The 24,750-nt window shown below is 44.1% G+C and overlaps 1 protein-coding gene across 1 annotated transcript in view; it reads right to left on the minus strand.

Annotated features, from left to right (window-relative positions):
- LOC140726572 (caspase-6-like) overlaps window positions 1–24,444 on the minus strand; it is a 38,344-nt gene extending 13,900 nt beyond the window's left edge. Inside the window, exons 1-4 of the mRNA XM_073043133.1 lie at window positions 24,287–24,444; window positions 13,592–13,628; window positions 9,950–10,099; window positions 7,871–7,947 (exon numbers count right to left, since the gene is read on the minus strand). Coding sequence (XP_072899234.1) covers window positions 7,871–7,947; window positions 9,950–10,099; window positions 13,592–13,628; window positions 24,287–24,305 — 283 coding nt within the window. The 5' untranslated portion in view covers window positions 24,306–24,444. The remainder of the gene's footprint in view (window positions 1–7,870; window positions 7,948–9,949; window positions 10,100–13,591; window positions 13,629–24,286) is intronic.
- Window positions 24,445–24,750: the final 306 nt, after the last annotated feature.

Below are 24,750 nucleotides of genomic sequence, written 5' to 3' on the forward strand. Positions count from 1 at the left end.
TTTTTTTCTTTTTATTTTTTTATTTTATATTATGATACACTTAGGTTTGCCTTGTCTATTTGTATATTGTATCATTTATGATGTGGGAATACTCATTTATACTGTAATCATTGCTCTTGTAATCTTTTATAGTTAGTTGAAATATGTATGCGTGTAATCTCATTATCTATGTATCAATTTTATTTTGTTGTTATTAATAATGATAATAAAAAGATGGAAAAAGGAAAAGGATACCATTTCGTATGAAACAAAGGTCTGAATGGGCAGGGAAAGGAAAAGTAGAAAAATCCTCATGGATACCGCCTTAAGAGATAAGGGTCTGAATAGACGAGGTGCAAAGAGAAAATCCTCGTGGATACCGCTATAAGGGTCTGAATAGACGGAAAGAGAAAGTTCTGCAGATACCGCTCTAGGTAGAGGTCTGCACGGGCAGAACAGAATAGGAAACAAGGACAGTCCGATATATAGTTTAAAGTGCTGGTAGATAGACTAGGCATAGAATTAGAGTAAATAGTATTATCCAGTAAACGAACTGTGAATCTCTGAAATACCTTAAAAAGAGAGAACAACATGACAGATAAAGGAATGGCAGTAGAGATTCTGAGCAAAAAATTCCCAGTAAATGAAAGTGAGATCACAAAAACTTCAGAAAAAATGGGAAAAAGGAACCAAGAACCTGGTCACAAAATGGCCAAGAGAAGGAACGTTTTATGTAAGCTTGTGCGAAGAAATGGAGGCGCTAATTAAAAATTACAAACCAAAAGATAAATCTAAGAAAAGAGAGCAAAAAAGAGAACGAGAAATGGAAGTGCTAAAACTCTTCAGAACAGAGGGAGAGAGGCTGAGGACAGGCAGAGTATTGATCACAAGCGAGGAAGACACTAAGGAGAAGGAGAAACTGCCTGTTAGAGAGAGGAAGGTACAGTGAGAAGCTGGCTTCAGCTCCAAACCCAGATGTGAAAGAAGCAGAAAGGCCCCCTCCCTATTATGAGGAAGGAACCCCTAAGCAGTGCCCCATGCTGATGGGTACAGTAAACATGCAGGGAGAAGTTACTGAGAGGGAATTGCCATAGCAGATGTGAAAAGTACTCCAGGAGCCGACCAAGTATTGAATCAGGACAGAAAGGAAGGACTCCACAGGGAGACAGAGGGAAGAAGAGGACCCCGGAGACATTTGTGTGGGAGGCAGTAAAGACATACCCTGAGACAGATGGGGAGTCAGGTGAGGAGGAGAGCCAGGGCAGGTGGGAAGAAGGAGGAAGAATGATGCCGTTGTTAGTTAAAGGATCAGGACAAGTGCAGTATATCCCTTGGGGATCCCAGGACCTAGAAGGGCTGAAAAACACTCTGCCCAGTCTACGTGAAGGAGCAGGGAAATGGATTAGAGCCTTTGAAGAAGAAACAGTGAGACGATTATTGGCTATGGGAGATTTAAAGGCACTATTGATAAGGTTGATGGGAACCTCCAAATTTAAAGAACTAATGGAAATGGCTGGCATAATAAACCCGAACGACCCGAGAACTGACGGAGGCTGGTTTGACAGAGTGAGGCAGAGGGTATGGCAGGCCCTCAGGAAGCTTTATCCACCCAAAGTGGACCCCAAAGCCTTAAAGGGGGATCCACTGGGAGACACTGAAAACCCAGCAGCCTACGTAGAAAACCAGTTGAAAAGGTGGAGACTGGAGACTGAGCAAGAGGTGGAGAATAGCTTATTTATGACCTCACTGTTCCGACATAGCATTTTGGATGCAATGCCTCCGCAAGTTAAATCCAAACTGGAGGAAGTGGTTGGGCTGACGTCAAAGACCCCACAAGAATTTAGAGACCACTAGTCCATGCGGTTGAGAAATACCGGAAAGACAAACGAAGGTTGGCTGAGCAGCAGGAAGAGGTGCAAAGAAAGTTAATACAAATGCAGCTCGAAGAACTCAAAAAGAGAAAAGCAAAAAGATGCTGCCAGCAACCACCGGTCCGAGTACAGCCATCGAACTGGATGAAGCACCACTATATGGAGGAACCGATCATACTGTAAGACAAGGGACGGAAAACCCCATGCTAATAATCAACGTCTTTGGAGGAGCATTCCCACAAATGCCCTATCAGGAACAGACTAAATTCAAACAGGACTGGAAGTCCCAAGGAGGAGGACAGAGGAGCTATGGGCAGAGGGGACCAGTGAGGAAACAGGGGGAAAGAGAGGTAGAGAGATTGTGCTGGGGATGTAATCAGCCAGGTGACATGAGAAGAGATTGTCCGTTTACACCATGGCCTGTCACACACCAGCAGGAACCGATAAGAAGGGAATTAAAGTTTAGCCAAGGACCAGCCCCCACAGACCCAAGCGGACCTGTGAACCCCTATGCAAGGTATTAGGGGTGCCCCGAGAACTCGAGTGGGAAGGGACATTACCCAATGATAACAAGGGAGGCAGAAGAGGAACCCATTGTTCAGGTTATGTTAGAAGGGCAACTGACACCAACGATGATAGATACTGGAGCCACGTACACTTGTGTACAGCCACAGTATGCCCTTCGCCTTCCCATGTCAGGAAAGTTTATTAAGACGGTAGGGTTCTCAGGGAAAACACAGTTGACACAATGCACGGCTCCAGTGCAGTTGAGAATGGGAAATAAAGGAATTGTTTTCCCATTGCTAGTATCTAAAGGAACTCCGATTAATTTGTTAGATTGAAACTGAAATTAAAATTAGAATGCACCAGAAACGGGCTGAGTGTGGAAAGAGCAGGGGCTCAATTGATAGTGTGAGAAGACAAGAAGACTAATGTCTTTTGGATAGGAGATATAGCAGATCAGATTCAGGAAACCTGGGAAAATGGAAAAGGGCGTGCAGGCTATATTACCCAGGGCTGTAATGCCCAAATCTGAGCTACACTGTATGGTGATTTTTGACGAGACTCAGAACAGGGAGTTAGAGGAGAGATGGCACCTGGAGGCATGTACCCAACAGCACCTGGAAGGGGAGGCTGTGATAATCAAAAAGCACGGGGCAGCTTTACAAGTTAAGTGGAACACCTTTTTAGAAAAATGGTACAGGATACCGCACCCCACGTAATGTTGTTGGTAAACAAGGGATATCAGTCTAAAGACTTAGGACCCTTAGTTAAGAGTGCTGAAACCGTAACAGTGTGGAGGAAAATCACACCGGAGGTGTGGATATCAGAAGACAACAATTGCATTAAAATAATGGTAAGTGTAGATATGGTAGGGACAATGAAAGAGGTCGAAATAATTCCCCAACCACACATGCCATTGCTGGGAAAGCAGAGAGGCCAGCAGAAAGATAGAAGGTTAGATGAGTTGCCGTCTATTCTGTGGTCACAGCATGACACGGACATAGGGAAAATAAAAACAGCTAGTTTGGTGGAAATAAGGCTGAAAAAGGGAGCAATTCCACCCAGGAGACCATAATACCCTCTAAGACCAGAAGCAGAAACGGGAATAGCATCAACAGTGCAGGGGTTGCTTGAAGCAGGAGAGCTTAAAAGAACAAGCAGTCCATGCAATACCCCGTTGCTGCCGGTCTTAAAAGCAGATAAATCTAAGTGGAGATTGGTGCACAATTTGTGAGTGGTAAACGACGTGGTGGAGGACTGGCCAGCGGTAGTCCCCAACCCACACACACTTTTGACTAATGTTCCGCCAGAAGCAAGTTACTTTTCAGTGATTGATTTGTGTGCGGCTTCCTTCAGCACTCCTCTGGCCGACCAGTGTCAGTATCTGTTTGCATTTACTTACAGAGGTGCTCAGTATACCTATACCAGAATGCCGCAAGGGTTTAAACATTCACCACATGTTTTTAATCAGGTGTTGAAGGCAGACCTAGAGGGCATACCATTGGAAAGTACATTGTTACAGTATGTGGATGACCTGTTGATTTGCTCCCACAGCGAGGAACAGTGTGAGCAGGACACTATAACTCTGTTAGAGAAGCTGGCGCACGGAGGACATAAAGTATCCAAAAAGAAACTGCAATTTTGCACGCAGCAAGTGGAATTCTTAGGCAGGGTAATATCCAAGGGAGTGAAGACGATAGCACCAGATCAGATTGAGGCAATAACTAAGGCCCCCAAACCCCAGACTGTAGGGCAGATGATGACGTTTTTGGGAATGGCAGGGTACAGTTCAGATTGGACAGGAGAATATGCTGAGATTGTGGCACCTTTGAGAAAGATAATGAAAGAAGCAGGACATACAAATTTGAAGAACGGCTTACAGTGGAATGAAGAGGCAGAGATAGCTTTCAATACTATTAAGCAGGAATTGCAGTCAGCACCAGCGGTTCTAACACAAGAGACAGGCACAGGAAAAGCAAAGCAGCCGATAGCATACTACAGTACGAGACTAGATGAGGTGGCTCGGGGGTATCCACCCTGTTATCAGGGATTGGCGGCGCTGTACTATGCATATGAAAAGGCATCATCTGTAACCCTGGGCTATCCTGTGACTACGTACACACACCACAAAGTAGCAGAATTGCTAGAAAGGGGGAAATTTGTGCTGATGCCAGCCAGGATAGCAGCGTATCAGATGCTATTGACATTTCCAGACATAACTATACAGAGATGCACTACCAGTAATATAGCCGATTTTGTCCCTTTGGGCTATGAAGGAGAACCCCATGATTGTGTAGGGAAGACGATGGCATTTGCCAAATTGAGAGCAGATTTACGGTCAGAACCACTAGAGGATGCAGATAAAGAGGTTCTGTTCGTAGATGGCTCTTGTTATAGGGATTATGATGGAAATCATGCAGGGTTCTCAGTGGTGCAGCAGGATCAGTCGAGCTATAAGATTATTAGGATGGAGTCCTGTCCCCAACCGTGTTCCGCCCAACTAGCGGAAATCAAAGCCCTGACAGCTGCGTGTGAAATGATGGAAGGTGAGACAGTGGACATCTATACGGATTTGGCATATGCTCATGGAGTATGCCATTTGTTCGGGGCAGTGTGGAAGCAGAGAGGTTTTTAAAAAAAAGCAGTGGAGATCCCATACAACATTGTCAGCAAATTCTAGACTTAATAAAAGCCATGATGAAACCTAAAGCATTGGCTATAGTAAAATGCCAGGCACACAAAAAGGGAAATGATGTAATAACAAAGGGAAATCAAGCTGCGGACAAGGCAGCCAGAAAAGCGTCTGGGTGTACGTCAGCTGTCATTGCCCCCCAGGTAAGCCTAGCTCCAGAACCTGTGGTAGAGGACCTAATTGAAATACGAGGTAAGGCAACTTTGGCAGAACAGACAATGTGGAGAAAAAGGGGGGCCAAGCAGAACCCGGAAGGCTTGTGGAGCATTGAAGACGGTTTGCCGGTAGTGCCCACCCCTCTAATGACGATTCTGATTTCAGAAGCGCATGGGATTGACCATTGTGCAAGGGGAGAATTGATAAAGAAATAAAGAAGGATGGTTTTTGGTCGCCTTATTTACAGGCTTCAGTGGACTTTGTCTTGTCACAGTGCGAGGTATGCACACAGAATAATGTTTGGAAGGGAATTACAACCCCAATAGGTCACATTCCCGTACCTGAAGGATCATTTAAACATCTAGTGATCGATTACGTAGACATGATAAAGACAGTGAGAGGGAAAAGATACATGCTGGGAATAGATAGAAGTGTATAAGGACTGGACATCCATGGTGAAAATGAAATGGTCAAGGCCAGGGAATTGAACATTGTTAAGGAGACTTAGAACCCATGAAGTGCCGAGAGTGCAGGTGGGAAGGGACTTTATAATGCCTTTTGAAATGAGATTATACAACCCATTCTGTTGTAACAAATGTGATTTGAGGGGAGTCATTTCATTTTCCAGGAATTAAAGATTTATCTGTTGATACAAACTAAATACCAAAAACTCTCTCTTTGCTACACATAGAAGCTTATAAATACGTTATGATCATGTGGAATCATTCCAATTCTCAGACTCTCCCAAGAAAGAGGAGGATATTATCCAACATTGGGATGGGTGCCTCAATATCTCTATCAACTCTTCCGTGGATGATCTGTCTAAATGTCATCTCAATCCATTTTTATGAATTACTCTCTATGTGAATAATGGTTCATGAACATCCCACCTCAGGGTCCGTCCCAACATTGGACTATTTCAGAACATTTCTATTGCACACCATTCATGGCCAGAAGGTCTTGCCCAATCTTTGCTATTCCCATGGAAGTCAAATTTCTGTGGAACTTGAATTACCCATGTTCATTAATGTAAACAAAACTTAGAAATTGTTTTAGATCTAAGATTATTACTTCTATTGCCTCTTCAGAGAATACCCATGATAACTGCTGCTCTCATCAGATTTCATCTGTTTCACTTCCCAACCTTTGCCACCGACCAAAGCTATCCTACATTTGAAATCCCCTTTTTCTTTCCCTCCCCAGGCCATATGAGGTTTCCATCTTTTCTCTGCAACCCAAGCCTAAAAGTTTCTCCCTCTCCAACTAGCTTACTGCAATGCTTCTTCAATTAGCTTTCTTCTGTCAGCTACGATTGAATAAGCTTGCTGCTTTCTTCAGATAAAGGGGAATTCAAACTTGAGGTGAGAGAAAAGCTGCACAGACAGAACAGGCCACATCTGAAATTCAATGTCTGAAACTGCTGCAGAGGCAGAAATTCTCAATGTGTGCATCCAGATATCTCTTTTAAAAAAAAGGAACTGCAACCTACCATGCTACAGACTAAAATAGAGAGGGGAAGAGCCCAATAATTCTTCATCAGCTGTCATGGAATCAGTGGGCCAAGAGGAGTCACCTATGGTTTGATGAGAGGGACCTCCAGCACCATCATCTGTGACCACATTCATGGCCTGCTAAATTTCAGACACCTCGAAAGACTCCCTAAGCTTTTGGCTGATAATTATAAAACCAGGACAAAATAAAATTCAGAATTCCTCATGATGACAAAGCTTTCTTTTTGAAATAATTGCTTAACAGGGTACGAAGGAACACATACCAATCCTCATAGAGGGATCAGAAGTGGAGAGAGTGAACAGCTTCAAGTTCCTGGGTGTCAAGATCTCTGAGGATCTAACCTGGTTGCAACATATCGATGTAGTTATAAAGCAGGAAAGACAGTAGCTATACTTTATTAGGAGTTTGAAGAGATTTGGTATGTCAACAAGTACTCAAAAATTTCTATAGTTGTACTGTGGAAAACATTCTGACAGGCTGCATCACTGTCTGGTATGGAGGGGCACAGGACTGAAAGAAGCTGCAGAAGCTGCATCTAGTCAGCTCCATCTTGGGCACTAGCCTACAAAGTACCCAGGACATCTTTAGGAAGTGGTGTCTCAGAAAGGCAGTGTCCATTATTAAAAGACCTCCAGCACCCAGGGTATGCCCTTTTCTCACTGTAGGAGATACAGAAGCCTGAAGACACACACTCAGCGATTCAGGAACAGCTTCTTCCCCTCTGCCATCCAATTCCTAAATGGGCATTGTATCCATGAACACTATCTCACTTTTTAAAAAAAAATACAGTATTTCTGTTTTTTGCACTTTTTAAAAAATCTAGTCAATATACGCAATAAATTTACATTTATTATTTTTATGTTATTTATTATTTATTATGCTTCTCTCTGCCAGATTATGTATTGCATTGAACTGCTGCTGCTAAGTTAACAAGTTTCACATCACATGCCGGTGATAATAAACCTGATTCTGATTATGTCACACCAAGCCTGAATCATTGTGTTTAATTGACTTAATTTTCAACCTAGAAGTTTCAAACAACTATTGTAATACCCACACTTCCTTGAGAAAAAGTACCACAACTGTCAATATTGTAATACCCACACCTCCTTGGGAACAAGTAATTGATGAACTAGGTTGGAATCTGACAGATTACCTTTGTGAATTATCTCCATGACGTCTATTGATTTGAGATTGTCGTAAGTAGACACATCAAAGCCCAGATCTTGTAACCTAATAGAAGTGCATAAAGTACACGCCAAGTTACACAACAGTAGCTTTAATGCAGCTTTTTAAAGCCACCCCCCCTTTGAATAAGTCCACACTAGTTAGCAACAATCACACTGCAAGGAAGATCGCTGCCATTGCACTTGCAAATTTGCAGCCAGAGATTGTTTCTGGACTGCATATTTCACCAGCTGAAATCTACAAGGTTACCAGGTTTACCTGGTAAAGTTTAAGTTTACCAGTTTACCTTAAGTTTACCAGGTTCTATTTCCTGTTATTTTTTTTAACTCACTGAGCTCAGTATCCCACTGAATTTGAATTCAATCAACTCCCAACATCTTCCAAATAATCAAACAGAAACATAATCTGAAGCAAAATTGGCTGGAGAACACAGTGGGTTGAGCAGCTCCCTGATACATGACTTTGACCATCCTTTTGCCTCCATGGATGCTGCACAACCTGCTAAGTTCTTTCAGTAGTTTGAAATAAAAGTGTGTTGGGTATTAACAGGAGTAACATTCAATCATCTAGAAAATCTGCCAGTAAAAGATACTGTAATATACATTCAGAAGTCACTTTAATAAGTGCAGGAGTGTACCTAATAAACTAGTTACAGGTGTGGATCTGCTGCTGTAGCCCATCCAAGGTTCAACATGTTATGTGTTCAGAGATGCTCTTCTGCTCACCTCTGTTGTAACACGTGGTTACTCGAGTTACTGTCAGGCCATTCTCCTCTGTCTTCTCTCATTAACAAGGCACTTTCACGCACAGAACTGGCACTCACTGGATTTTTTTTGTATTTCAAACCATTCTCTATAAACTCTAAAGACTGTTATACATCAAAATCCCAGGAGATCAGCAGTTTCTGAGGTACTCAGATCACCCCACCTGGCACCAACAATCATTTCACAGTTAAAGTCACTCAGATTATATTTCTTCACCATTCTGATGTGTGGTCTGAACAACTGTTGATGCTTTCATGCATTGAGTTGCTGCCACATGATAGGCTGATTGGATATTTGTATTAAACCCGTCTTGTTTGGATTCTAGATGACGGCCCATTTGATCACAGGGTCAACAAAAAGTATTATTGTCTTTTTTAAATACATCTTTTATGATCACATAACACTGCTGGATATTAAGTATTGTAGGTCTACCCCATCGGGGAGTTGCTTGTTGGCAGTGTGGATCGAGCTGCTGTCTGTGTCACAGGAGTCAATGCATGAAGAAGGTGTGTAGTCTTACAGCAATTAATTGCCTTACTTATTTTTCTTGTGATCGTAAGACCCTGTTGGACACGGTTACTGTGGAATGCTACAAGTCTGATTCACTGATTTAATTGGAGGATGGTGGGAGAAGCTGTGTAACCCCAGTTGTAGTGAGGATTAGCCTCAAGCTGCAGTGTCACCCATTTACAGCCGCCCAGGATGGAGGTGTCAAAGACAAGCTATATTGTGTTCATCAGCAGATTTCTGCAATATTTATGGACCAGAACTACTTTTTTTGTGTGACTGTATCTTGCTGACCATACGTGCCTCGTGCTAGGGTGATTATTGGTACTGTCTTGCACCCTGGCCCTGGAGTAATGCAGATTTGTTTGGCTCTATGCATCATGTTTGAATGGCAATTAAACTGTACCTGAATTAACCAGGTGTGCCCAGTAAAATACCACTTAGAAGCAAAAGGAAATAGAGAAAGGAGAAAGATTGCTTTGAGAGGAAGAAAAGGAGATTACAGAAAATGTATTCTTTTTTAAAATATTATAAATTTTTTGGCAAGATTAATCAACTTCAACAGTAGACCCTGCTGTAGACAACCTCACGTTTACACTAGATTAAGTGAGGCTAAACTAGTCACTGTAAGATATGCAGTGATTCATGATTCACCGCACACCTTTACAACACAACATTGCAGAACTATTTATAAAATAACATATTCAAATGAAACTTAATATTGTTCCTAACATGTACTATGTTACTGAAGCAGTACTATGAAGATGTTGGCCAACCTTCTTTCCAGGTTCATTTTGTCAGCATTAGTACCTCCTCTGCTGGGCAAACCCAGATACCAATAAAAGTGTTCATGATTGAAGATTAAGGCAGTCCCTCGCTTGCGGTGTTTCATGTTGTATTCAAGACTTGGATCCATTTGATCAATACTGCGACAAAGAACACTGGGTCAAACTCCATGAAAGTGATAAGGTGCATTTGATAGCAAGTAAGAAAATCTGTGCTCCAAGAAAAAAACAAGGCAAAGCAGAGAAGTTTAATCAACACTCAGTGACATGAGGCAACAAAAGATAGGAATTAGCATTTTTTGAAAAATTCACTTAATCTCTTATGCAAGTTTACAACGTATATTTTGAAGTGTACGGAAATATCAACAACAGGTACCTCAACCATCTTGCCATAGTATAGAAATAATTTTTTATATATAAAAAGAATCAGAGTTGTATAAACACAATAATTAGCTTTAATCCAACTCACCTACGCTAACGGTGATGTCTGTGGTAATTTCATTTGCTTACATCCCTCCATTCACTTTCTATCCAAGTACTTGTCAAATACCAAATCTAACTGCACTCCACTAGATCCTAGGGTAGCTTCTTCCATATAACCACCATCCTCTGTTCCTCACATCTCCTTTACATTTCTCCCCTCTCATCTTGAAGCAATGCCCATTAATTTCTGACTCCACCATCTGAGGGAAAAGACTCTTTATGTCTCAATTTTACAAACCTGAAAAGATAACTCCTCAGTCTCCAATGTTCAAATGAGAATAAATGCAGATTATCTGCAGGTCTCCATTCTTGTTTAATCTCTTTTGTACTCTTTCTAATGTTACCACACCCTTTATGATTTGATCCAACAAGTTAGGCACTTTTCTTTACCCAATTGCAATACTACGGTACCGCCAGAATAATTGGGTAGATAGTTATCCTTGACGAGGTTTTATGACATTAACGATTATTTGAAGACACAAGTTGTATTTCTGAAATACCTTTTGTCTCTGCGCTGAACCTGGTTCTGTGGCTACAGCCAGCTCCTGTTCTGGGTGCAGCATTGAACTGGATGCAAGGTTGTGAACTCACTTTTGAGGACTCTGTGGTTCATGTTCTGTGGATTATTTTTTGTTTTTTAATTGTTTGCACTTTTTGTCCTTTCTTTTTCACACACTGGATGCATGATTGTCTTTGTGGTGTGGGGTTTCTCGTGAATTCCAGTGTGTTTCTTTAATCTTTGGCTGCCTGCAAGAAGATGGATCATGGCGCTGCACGCCGGGGGACGCATATGGGTCACATATTTTGAAACTTTGAATAATGGTGTGCACTAGTGGTCCTATTTATGATGGTGCCAGCGATCAACGCTACCAAAGGTGATGTGCTCAAGATGGATCACAAATCAATTCCTTTCACACCTTTTTATTTGAGAAATGGTTCTGATACTTTAGAGCCTTCTAATCTACCTTCTGGCAGTGCGATTTCAGGCCATCTGCGTGATCTGGTGCTTTGCTGTCTCTGTCAGGGTTCCATGAGGCTGTGACCAAAGCCTGTGGCCAGAGGCCATGAAGTCAGGAGATGCAATGTAAGCACACAATCGACTCCAGCTCTCACCGAGAAGGGTGAGCAAGGTGGGTGAGTTACCAGCCTCTCACCGCTGCTGCTGGAGTTGTCTGCATGTGGCCGACTCTCACTCGCGGGTGTGGTCCTCGAGTCCAAGTGACCCCTCTCTCCCTCAATGCTGTTGGCAGATGGTGCTGTAGCAAGATTTAATTGACATGGATGGTAGATTCAGACTCTCAGGTTTATGACGTGTTCTAGCTCTGGTCACTATTTTTTTGTTACTACTTCCGGTGATTTTTGAATGTGACTCTAGCGAACTCCCATACATTGCCACCAAGCTCAGTTCCTCTACCCCAGACCACTTGCTTCTACCATCTACGAGTCTGGCTATTCAGGTAGGCCTATTGTCTCTGCCTGCTTCTGCCCTTCTGAACTCGTTCCTCACAACAGCTCCATTTTATCCCCCTTGGTTCAGGCCAGCCTGCTGATAATGAACACTGAGCTGAACTGTATTGAAAGATGCCTTTTCTGTTTTGTATTCTTTGTTTTTTTTCCCCACTGCTGTATGTGTTTTTTTGCTGGGGGATGGGTTTGTTGTTTGATGCTTTTCTTTGGGTGGGTTGGTTCCATGGTTCTTCTTGTGTCATGCCTGACTGTGAGGAAGACAAATTTCAGGGTTGTATACTGCATACAAAATTTGATAAATAAGTGTACCTTGAACTTTGACTTGTCTTTTAAAAGATCCTATTGTATCTGCCTCCACCACCGTTGCCGGCAGCCACGCACTCACCACTCTGCGTAAAAAACTTACGCCTGACATCTCCTCTGTACCTACTTCCAAGCACCTTAAAACTGAGCTCTCTCATATTAGCCATTTCAGCCCTGGGAAAAAACTTCTGACTATCCACATGATCAATGCCTCTCATCATCTTATACACCTCTATCAGGTCACCTCTCATCCTCCGCTGCTCCAAGGAGAAAAGGCCGAGTTCACTCAACATATTCTCATAAGGTCTGCTCTCCAATCCAGGCAACATCCTTGTAAATCTCCTCTGCACCCTTTCTATAGTTTCCACATCCTTCCTGTAGTGAGGCGACCAGAACTCAGCACAGTACTCCAAGTAGGGTCTGACCAGGGTCCTATAGAGCTGCAAGATTATCTCTCGGCTCCTAAACTCAACCCCACCATTGATGAAGGTCAATGCACCGTATGCCTCCTTAACCACAGAGTCAACCTGCACAGAACCTTTGAGTGTCCTACTGGCTCGGACCCCAAGGTCCCTCTGATCCTCCACACTGCCTAGAGTCTTACCATCAATGCTATATTCTGCCATCATATTTGACCTACCAAAATAAACCACCTCACATTTATCTGGTTTGAAATCCATCTGCCACTTCTCAGTCCACTTTTGCACCTTATCGATATCCTGCTGTAACCTCTGACAGCCCTCCACAATATCCACAACACCCCCAACCTTTGTGTCATCAGCAAATTTACTAACCCATCCCTCCACTTTCTCGTCTGAGTCATTTATAAAAACCACGAAGAGTAGGGGGTCCCAGAACAGATCCCTGAGGCACACCACTGGTCACCGACCTCCATGCAGAATATGACCCGTCTACAACCACACTTTGTCTTCTGTGGGCAAGCCAGTTCTGGATCCACAAAGCAAGGTTCCGTTGGATCCCATGCCTCCTTACTTTCTCAATGAGCCTTGCATGGGGTACTTTGTCAAATGCTTTGCTGAAATCCATATACACTACATCTACTGCTCTATCTTCATCAACATGTTTAGTCACATCCTCAAAAAATTCAATCAGGCTTATAAGGCACAACCTGGCAGTTTGGTAACAGGGACAGATTCACTTTCCACTCAACAATGGCAGGTCTAGGTGGAGGATGTACCCAATATCAAGAAATTGGGAAGGTCAAATTCACCAGATTAATCCCAAATAGTAATAAAAATCCTACAAGTCTTCATAATGGATTTGTCACATTGCCACCAAAGAGTAACTTAAAATGGCTAATTAAATATAAACATTGAAATACACATCATTAAAATAATTATAATTAAATCCATCTCATACCTTTGAAAAATTCTTGGATAGTCAACTTCAGTGGTATCTGAAAAAGAAAAGTATTTACATCAGCACTGATTCATCTTTCCTTTTTTTTTAACCTTTACTAATTGTTGAGTTCTTCTGCTCTGATTTGAAGATACTGAAGCAGTCAAGACACCAAAAATACTGCAGCTCTTTACTTCAACTTCTGTGTCAGATTTTCTCTTGTTAGACATCGTTATTTCCTGACACCTCTAAGGCACAATGTTACTTGCCATCTATTAGCCCAGATCTGGACATTATCCATGACCTGCTGCATTTGGATTTAACTCTGAAGTTCAGCTCTTTCATCCACACTTAGACAATGTCTTAATGTTCAAAAAACAGTCAAAGTCCATAGATTGCACAATTATCTCACAAGCCATTCGTTTAGTATATAAGGAGCAAGAGGATAGCTAGGGAAATAGTTGATCCCCCAAGGAACTAAAAGTGTGGAGACAGAGGACACAGGTAAGATGTTAAATGGATGTACAAAAAAGCTGGATGAACTCAGCAGGTCGGGCAGCATCTGTTGAAAGGAGCAGTCAACGCTTCGGGTCAAGACCCTTCGTCAGGACTGAAGAAGGAGGGGGCAGGGGCCCTATAAAGAAGGTGGGGGGGGGGGGGAGGGTGGAAAAGGATGCTCCAAGGATGAGACTTTCTGTTCCAGGACATACCAAATGTCCTCTTTCTTTAAGAATCATGGTTTCCCTTCTGCCGTCATCAATGATGCCCTCACCCGCATCTCCTCCATTTCCTGCACTTCACCCCTCACCCCATCCTCCCGTCACCACAACAGGGACCATGTCCCCCTTGTCCTCACCTATAACCCCACCAGCCTCCGGATCCGGCATATTATCCTCTGCAACTTCCGCACCTTCAACAGGACCCCACCATTAAGGACATCTTTCCCTCTCTACCCCTCTCTGCTTTTCGTAGGGATTGTTCCCTCTGCGACTGCCTGGTCCACACGTCCCTCCCCTCAGATCTCCCACCTGGTAAGACCTGCAAGTGTAAGTGCTACACCTGTCCCTACAACTCCTCTCAGGGCCCCAAACAGTCCTTCCAGGTGAGGCAACACTTCACTTGTGAGTCTGCTGGGGTAATCTATTGCATCCAGTGCTCCCGGTGTGGCCTCCTCTACATCGGCGAGACCCGACGCAGATTGGGGGACCGCTTCGTCGAGCAACTACGCTCCATCCACCACAACAGACAGGATCTCCCAGTTGCCACTCACTTCAACTCTCCTTCACATTCCCATTCGGATATGTCCATACATGGCCTCCTCTACTGCCATGATGAGGCCAAACCTCGGTTGGAGGAACAACACCTCATATACTGTCTGGGTAGTCTCCAGCCCCTTGGTATGAACATCGAATTCTCCAACTTCCGGTAATTCCCTCCCTCTCCCTTCCCCATCCCACCTCTACTCTCCTCTTCTAGCTGCCTATCACCTCTCATCACTGCCTTTTTCTACTACCCATAGTGTTTTCCCCTTAGATTCCTTCTTCATCTCTCCTGCCTATCCCCTCCCTGCTTCCCCTCCCCCACCCCTTGATCTTTCCTCTGATTGGTTTTTCACCCTCCCCCCCACCTTCTTTATAGGGTCCCTACCCCCCTTCTTTAGTCCTGACGAAGGGTCTCGACCCGAAACGTTGACTGCTCCTTTCAACAGATGCTGCCCGACCTGCTGAGTTCATCCAGCTTGTTTGTACGTCTTGATTTGACCACAGCATCAGCAGTGTATTTTATGTTAAATGGATGCTGCTTGTTTATAAGAGAAGAGGCATAGCATGCTCAGAGACGAACATGCTGCAGTATGTCAGTATTAAGGGAGCTCAGGTGTTATTTACCCTGAAATACAGTAGAAACTAGCTGATATCTATCCCAGAATGCAATGGAAAAGGATATTGCTGGGCCCCAACAGATACTGTTGTTAGACATGGGTGGTGTACTAGAAGATTGGTAGACAGCTAATACTGTTCCTTTATTTAAGAAGGGCAGCAGGGCTTTAGCAGGGCACCAGAAAATTATAGGTTGGTGAAAACTGTAAGCTAGTGATAGGGAACCTATTGGAGGAAGTTCCAAGGGACAGGATTTGTGTACATTTGGAAAGGCTGAAATTGATTAGGGACTTGAAGGAAAAAACCTGCAACACTGCTTGATTCTTCTGAGGAGGTAAAGGGTTGATGGCGATGTGGTAAATATTGTCTATCTGGGCTTTAGTAGGGGATTTGATACTATAGGAAGGGTGCAACCGTACTGCAGCAAGTACACAGGAGGTTCACCAGGACTTCAGTCATGGGGAGAGATTTAGTGAACTGATTTGATTCCTGCATGGTGAAACGGCTGAAGAAAATAAGATCATAGATAGGGGAGATAACAACAATCCTTTTCCCATGGTAAACAGAATCAAAAAAAGGCAGCATAGGTTTAAAAGGTGCAGGGAAGGTGCTTTAAAGGGGATGTGAAGGGCATTTTTCCTTCCTCAGAGTGCAGTTAATATATGGAACATGCTGCCAGAGGAGACTGGAATCAGATACAATTACTACATTTAAGTGATCTACAGACAGGCACTTAAATAAGAAAGGCAGGTGTGGATATGGTCCCAATGGGGAAAGGCAGGTGTGGATATGGTCCCAATGGGGAAAGACAGGTGTGGATATGATCCCAATGGGGAAAGGCAGGTGTGGATATGGTCCCAATGGGGAAAGGCAGGTGTGGATATGGTCCCAATGGGGAAAGGCAGGTGTGGATATGGTCCCAATGGGGAAAGGCAGGTGTGGATATGGACCCAATGGGGAAAGGCAGGTGTGGCTATGGTCCCAACGGGGAAAGGCAGGTGTGGATATGGTCCCAATGGGGAAAGGCAGGTGTGGATATGGTCCCAATGGGGAAAGGCAGGTGTGGATATGGACCCAATGGGGAAAGGCAGGTGTGGCTATGGTCCCAACGGGGAAAGGCAGGTGTGGATATGGTCCCAATGGGGAAAGGCAGGTGTGGATATGATCCCAATGGGGAAAGGCAGGTGTGGATATGATCCCAATGGGGAAAGGCAGGTGTGGATATGGTCCCAATGGGGAAAGGCAGGTGTGGATATGGTCCCAATGGGGAAAGGCAGGTGTGGATATGCTCTCAATGGGGAAAGGCAGGTGTGGATATGGTCCCAATGCGGAAAGGCAGATGTGGATATGGTCCCAATGGGGAAAGGCAGGTGTGGATATGGTCCCAATGGGGAAAGGCAGGTGTGGATATGGTCCCAATGGGGAAAGGCAGGTGTGGATATGGTCCCAATGGGGAAAGGCAGGTGTGGATATGATCCCAATGGGGAAAGGCAGGTGCGGATATGGTCCCAATGGGGAAAGGCAGGTGCGGATATGATCCCAATGGGGAAAGGCAGGTGTGCATCTGGCCCCAATAGGAGCAATGGACCAAATGGACTCAATGGGGAGACACAGCACCTCCTGCAGCTATTACCAACTGTTTGGAGGGATACGCCCATGATGCATTGGGCAGAATCCACTACTCTGTGCAACTTCTTACAATCTGCACATTCAATGTGCTGTACCTGACTATGATGGACCCAGTCAGGACACTCTCCACAGTTCATTTGTAGAAGTTAGAGTGTTTCTTTGTTAAGTGTGACAGCCCAACCTCATTATCTCCTTAGAAAGTAAAGACACAGGCAGGTTCCCTTAGGATTGCATCTATGTGCTGGGCCCAGAACAGGTCATTCGATATGTTAATGCCCAAGAATTTAAACCTCTGGAATCTCTCCACTGCCTATCCCCTGATGTAGACTGGTATATGTAACTTACATACAATTAAAAATTAAATAATTTGCTCTCTATCTTGTCTATGCCTGTCATTAGCTTTTAGCTTTCTCTGCTCCATGGAAAAGAAAGTCAAAGTATCCCTATCTCCTCACCCATTCCCAGGCAACATCCAGCTTCTTCTCTACAGGGAAGGAGGGGAACCAGAGGGAGGTGATGGGTTGAATGAAAAGAGAAAGGGGGAGGGGAAGAAGTTAGAGAAATCAGTGCTCGTGCCATCAGATCAGATCATACCATCATGTTACCCAAGCAGAACATGCGGTGTTGCTCCTCCAACCAGAGTTTGGCTTCACCAGACAGTAGAGATAGCCAAACGGATAGTCAAGTCGAATAGAGAACTGGAAATCAAAATGAAATGGGTAGGCACTGGGAGAGATCCTACCTTTTGTGGTGGACAAAGCGAAGGTGCTTGATAAAGCGATTCCCCAACTGATGTAGAGAAGGCCACACTACAGCACTGGATACAACAGATGACCCCAAAAGGTTCATCTGATTATTAACTGCACTGGATTTGTATGCTCGGGTCTCTGGAGTAAAACTGGAATTGATCTCAACATAGAAATGGGCTTTTTGGCGCATCATTCCACACTGACCCTTTTGTCTATCCTCACTAATCCCACTACAACTGTACCCTTTTTCTGCATGGCCTATTGAAAAGTTTTTAAACATGCTAATTGTATCTAACTCCACAATGTACTTCGGCAGTGTTTCAGATATTAACAACTCTTGAAAAAAAAACACATGGCCCCAAGACCCCTTTTAGAACAGCTACCTCTCACATTAAACCTTGTTTTTGGTATCCTTACTGTAAGAAAATAAAGAGTTTGGCTGTCTACCCTATCTTTGACTCACAAAATCATATACACTTCTTTGTGGTCACTCTTCAAGGAGGCACAAGCCCACCTACCCAATCTCTTCCCACCGAAGCAATATCCTGATGAATTTCCTCTGCATTCTTTCCAATGTCATCACAACTCTTCTTGTAGTGTGTCAACACTATTCCATCCGCCACTTCTTTGTCCATGCTCCAAATCTGTCTAAATCCTGTAGCGTAGCCTCTCTACTTCCTCAAAATGACCTGCCCCTCCACCTATCTTCACATCATCTGCAAATATTACAACCAAGCCATCAATTCCATCATCCAAATCATTGACATATAACGTTAAAAGAATTGGTTTGGAAACTATTGGCATTGTGATCACTAGATCCAAACTGCTTCCCAACAGAAACTTCAGTCACCTGCTCTGTCTCATCCCCTCATGGCAGATCCAGTATCACACGTTCTCTCATTGGAACTTGAATGTACAGATTAAGGGAATTTTCTTGAACACATCTGAGAAATTCATCTAGTCCCTTTACAGTATGGGTGCCGCAGTCAGTGTGGAAAGTTAAAATCACCTACTGTAACAACCTTATGTTTCTTGCAATAGTCTGTGATCTCTACAAATTTGTTCCACTAAATCACTCAGACTGATGTGTGGTCTGTAATTTAGCCCCATTAACATGCTCATACCTTTCTTAACACTCAGTTCAACCCATAATGCCTCAGTAGATGAGTTCTCCAGTCTGTCCTGACTGAGCACTGCCGTGACATCTCCCTTGACTAGTAACAGCAACCCCCCCCTTAATCCTTTCCACTCTGTCATGTCTAACACAACAGAAACCCAGAATATTGAGCTGCCAGTGCTGCCCCTCCTGCAACCAAGTCTCCCTACAGACAGACAGACATGCTTTATTGATCCCGAGGGAAATTGGGTTTTGTTACAGTCGCACCAACCAAGAATAGTGTAGAAATATAGCAATATAAAACCATAAATAATTAAATAATAATAAATAAATTATGCCAAGTGGAAATTAGTCCAGGACCAGCTCAGGGTGTCTGACACTCCGAGGGAGGAGTTGTAAAGTTTGATGGCCACAGGTAGGAATGACTTCCTATTACGCTCAGTGTTGCATCTCGGTGGAATGAGTCTCTGGCTGAATGTACTCCTGTGCCTAACCAGTACATTATGGAGTGGATGGGAGACATTGTCCAAGATGGCATGCAACTTGGACAGCATCCTCTTTACAGACACCACCGTTAGAGAGTCCAGTTCCACTAATGGCTACAACATCATAATTTCACGTGTTGATCCACGCCCTGAGCTCATCTGCCTTTCCATTACATCTTGAATTGAAACATGTACAGCTCAGGACATTAGTCCCACTGTGCTCAAACTTTTGATTCCTGACTTCATCTGAAGACGTAACAATATCTCCCTCCACAATCTGTTCTGGCACTCTGGTTCCCATCCCCTGCAACTCTTGTTTCCGCAGGCCCAATCAGCGGCAGGAGCAGAACATCCCAAAGGTAAAATTAAAGTGACAGTGACCTACAGAGACAAAACACAGCAGCTGAATCTCTATGTAGGGAAGGGAAGAGGAAGGCAGTAGTGACAGGGGACTCTATAGTTAGGGGTCAGACAGGTGATTCTGTGGACTCAGGAAAGAAACTCGGATGGTAGTTTGCCTCCCAGGTGCCAGGGTCCGGGATGTATCAGATCGCATATAAGATATTGTGCAGTGGGAGGGAGAACAGCCAGAGGTCGTGGTACATATTGGTACCAATGACATAGGTAGGAAAAGGGAAGAGGTCCTGAAAAAAGACTACAGGGAGTTAGGAAAGAAGTTGAGAAGCAGGACCACAAAGGTAGTAATCTCAGGATTACTGTCTGTGTCACGCGACAGTGAGAATAGGAATAGAATGAGGTGGAGGATAAATGCGTGGCTGAGGGATTGGAGCAGGGGGCAGGGATTCAGATTTCTGGATCACTGGGACCTCTTTTGGGGCAGGTGTGACCTGTACAAACAGGACGGGTTGCACTTGAATCCTGGGGGGACCAATATCCTGGTGGGGAGGTTTGCTAAGGCTACTGGGGAGAGTTTAAACTAGAATTGTTGAGGGGTAGGAACCAAACTGAAGAGACTGGGGAAGAGGAGGTAGGCTCACAAATAGAAAATGCTTGTAGACAGTGCAAGAGGGAGGATAGGCAGGTGATAGAGAAGGGATGCGCTCAGACCAAAGGTTTGAGATGTGTCTATTTTAACGAAAGGAGTGTTGTGAACAAAACAGATGAGCTTAGAGCATGGATCAGTAGTTGCAGATATGATGTGGTGGCCATTACAGAGACTTGGATGGCTCAGGAACAGGAATGGTTAATTCAAGTGCCGGGTTTTAGATGTTTCAGAAAGGTCAGGGAGGGAGGCAAAAGAGGTGGGGGTATGGCACTGTTGATCAGAGTTAGTGTCACGGCTGCAGAAAAGGTGGATGCCATGGAGGGATTGTCTACGGAGTCTTTGTGGGTGGAGGTTAGGAACAGGAAGGGGTCAATAACTTTACTGGGCGTTTTTTATAGGCTGCCTAATAGTAACAGGGATAGAGAAGAGCAGATAAGGAAACAGATCCTGGAAAGGTGTTATAATAACAGAGTTGTCATGAAGGGGGATTTTAATTTCCCAAATATCAACTGGCACCTCCCAAGAGCAAGGGGTTTAGATGGGATGAAATTTGTTAGGTGTGTTCAGGAAGGTTTCCTGACACAGTATGTAGATAAGCCTACAAGAGGAGAGGCTGTACTTGATGTGATATTGGGAAATGAACCTGGTCAGGTGTCAGATCTCTCAGTGGGAGAGCATTTTGGAGATAGTGATCATAATTCTGTCTCTTTTACAATAGCATTGGGGAGAGATAGGAACAGACAAGTTAGAAAAGTGTTTAATTGGAGTAAGGGGAATGTGGAGGCTTAAATTGAAAACAGATGTTCTCAGGGAAAAGTATGGAAAAAATGTGGCAAATATTCAGGGGATATTTGTGTGGAGTTCTGTATAGGTACATTCCAATGAGACAGGGAAGTTATGGTAGGGTACAGGAACCGTGGTGTACAAAGGCCGTAATAAATCCAGTCAAGAAGAAAAGAAAAGCTTACAAAAATTTCAGAGAGCTAGGTAATGATAGAGATCTAGAAGATTATAAGGCTACTAGGAAGGAGCTTAAGAAGGAAATTAGGAGAGCCAGAAGGGCTTGGCGGGCAGGATTAAGGAAAACCCCAAGGCATTCTACAAGTATATGAAGAGCAAGAGGATAAGACATGAAAGAATAGAACCTACCAAGTGTGACAGTGGGAAAGTTTTTACTCAGATTGTGGTGAGTGCGTGGAATGGGCTGCCAGCAACAGAGGTGGAGGCGGATACAATAGGGGCTTTTAAGAGACTTTTAGATAGGTACATGGAGCTTAGTAAAACAGAGGGCTATACGTAAGCCTAGTAATTTCTAAGGTAGGGACATGTTCAGCACAACTTTGTGGGACGATGGGCCTGTAGTGTGCTGTAGGTTTTCTATGTACTGAAAAATGGACGACCACCGTTGCTGGGACATGAATGGCTCAGGAACATCCAGTTGGATTGGCACACCATCAAGGCACTAGATGTGTCGACAAAGGCAGGCAGCAAGGCTACATCTGAGAGACTGTCACAAATACTTGCTGACTCAGAGGAAGTGTTACTGAAAGGAATAGGAACACTTCAGGGCATGAAGGCAAAGATTGAGGTTGAGGAAAATGCATGTCCAAAATTTCACAAAGCCAGACCAGTGCCATATGCAATCCATCCTACAGAAGGGGCAGAACTGAAAAATCTGGAGCAGACTGGGGTCCTGTCAAAGGTGGATTGGAGTGAATGGGCCACGTCCATTGTTCCAGTGATGAAGAAAACCTCCAGCACAAAACCAGGAAAACCAAGCAAGGTGTGCATATGTGGAGACTTTAAAGTGACTGTTAACCCAGTTCTCCACACAGTACAGTATCCTCTACCTCGTATTGAGGACATCTTTGCTTCCCTGTCAGCAGGGGAACATTTCACAAAAATCGATTTGGCCCAGGCTGATCTCCAAATGGAAATCGATGATGCATCCAAGAAATACCTGACAATAAGTACACACAAAGGACTTTACCAGTACAATAGGTTGGTGTTTGGGATAGCATCAGCTCCTGCAATCGGGCAAAGGGCAATGGACCAGGTCCTGCAGGGGATTCCAGGGACTCAGTGTTACCTGGATGACATCATTGTCACCGGCAAAGATAACAACGTACACCTTTCTAACCTTGAACAAGTGCTCACCAGGTTACGAGAACCTGGGGTCCTGCTTGGATCTTCTCAAACCAGATGTACAGTGGAATGTGGAGAACAGACAGTTTAACCACTTGAATGCTAAGTCAACACGGAGCTTTAGTGTGGGACAGTCAGTTCTTACACATGATTACCAGACTAAAAACTGGCAGCTGGGCACAATTTCCATCATAGGCCACTGATGGACAGTGAAGGTGGGAGAGAACGGATGGAGACATCATGTGGACCAAATCCTGGATGTTCAGGTGAAAAACACAACAACACGTTGCGCAGACTCCCCTGACATAGAAGCAAACACTCCTGATGTAACCACATCAGCCTCATCTACAGATAAGCCTGTCATCAGGGACCTATACCTGTGGAGACTCATACCCCAAAGAAAACATTTCAGGACAGATGTTACCCAGAGAGGCGGAGAAGACCTCCGCAGAGACTACTAAATGGGTCTTAGACCAAAAGTTTTTTTAAAAAGTGTAAAAGGCAGCTTTTTATAATTTGATATTATTAAGTTACTTTGTTATAATTTGTAAACAAATAGTAGGCGTTTTTATGTTAAGGGTAAACATATTTGTTTAGCATAGTGCCCCAGTAAAAAAAGAAAAAAACTGCTGATACACTATTAAAATAAAAGGGGACGAGTGTACCGTATAGCCTACATTATAATAGGGGACTACTTTATATTTTAGTAACATGTCGTTGCATGCGCTATTGATCTGTGTGTCAAGTTCGGACTCTACCAGTAAAGAGCCACGAAACTTCGTTCCCAACTCCAGCGATTTTACAGTATTAATAACATAGTTGTGTAACCAGGTCACATACACAACAGATGTTTATGGTATTAGGTTGGAGGCTACGTAGAGGTGTTACTGCTCCAACTTGAGAGTGGGCGCATCATGGCTGTAGAGGAGTTAACAGACTGACAGGTCGAAATGAAAAAGGGACATTGCTATCACAAAAAACAGTCAACGTTTGGTGTCTCAGATTTTTCGTACCTGTAACATTTGTTCTCGATTAGAGTTACGGCCGTAATGGCCAAGCACAGTCCTGGTTACATTGAGACGCGTAATGGAGAGTGCTGCGGGCTGTAATTGTGGTAAACTATGTATACCTGTCTGGACATGCCCCTCTGCTGACTGCTCCTGTGGCTCCTCCCACAGACCCCTGGGCGATTGGAGGCACTGCTCCCCCCTCAGTCTCCAAGATGTTGTGTGGTGGTCTCTTGCTGCTAACCATAGTCTCTTGCAGTTAATAAAAGCCTATCGTTCGCCTCCTGTCTCCGAGAGTAATTGATGGTGCATCAGTAATGTCCATTAGGATGCAAAATAATACTCAAGTCAGAATGGTGCAAGACTTAGAGCAGCATCTGAAGATCCTCCTTTATCTATCTAATTAGGGCCAGATAATGTTACTCAGCCTTCGCCTACTAGTGCGCCTTGCTGCCGCGGAGAAAATGATATCTCCATGAGTATTAGCAAGGTTGTTTTGTTTAATGCAACAAAAAAAAACACTGCTGCAGGAACTCAGCCGGTTAAACAGCATCTGTGAAGGCAAAGGAACGGTGAACCCCGCAACAGGTAGCTGTAAACATTCAATCACATTCATGGCTGAGTAACTGACCCGTGTCACGGACAATGCTGTCACTAGTGTCTGGCAACACAGTTCACCCAACGAATCCCCTCCATCTTACCTCTGGCCGTATCTGCCATGATTGCAACACAGGACTAGAAGACGTTAGCGACAGCGCTCAACCCTTTCCTCCCAAACTCTCCGGTATGGCCTCGTCCTTTGTCTTTCGGAGCAGAACTTCCTGGATGCCCCACCTGCTGCTGTGCCCTCCTCCGTCACGGCGCTGATTGGCCCACAGGCTGTCAGTCACTGGCCGGAACGCCTCTGTTCTCCGGCGGTCCGCTGCTCAGAGTCTGCAGTGTGACCCAGAACTTGTAGAATCGGACTTGTATTTTCGACCCGCTCCTTCTATGCATGTCGTCAGCACGCAAGTTACACTTAACCCATACCAATCCGGTCAAACTGCGGCGGTTCAGGCACCAAACTACGGTATATCTTGTTGTTCCGACCATGATTTAGAATTCTCACAAAATTGAAATCTAGTGGCTGATAGCAACACGAGCTCCAAAACCAGCCTTACTTCCG

Source organism: Hemitrygon akajei, chromosome 4 (genome assembly GCF_048418815.1).
Source record: "Hemitrygon akajei chromosome 4, sHemAka1.3, whole genome shotgun sequence".
NCBI lineage: Eukaryota > Metazoa > Chordata > Chondrichthyes > Myliobatiformes > Dasyatidae > Hemitrygon > Hemitrygon akajei.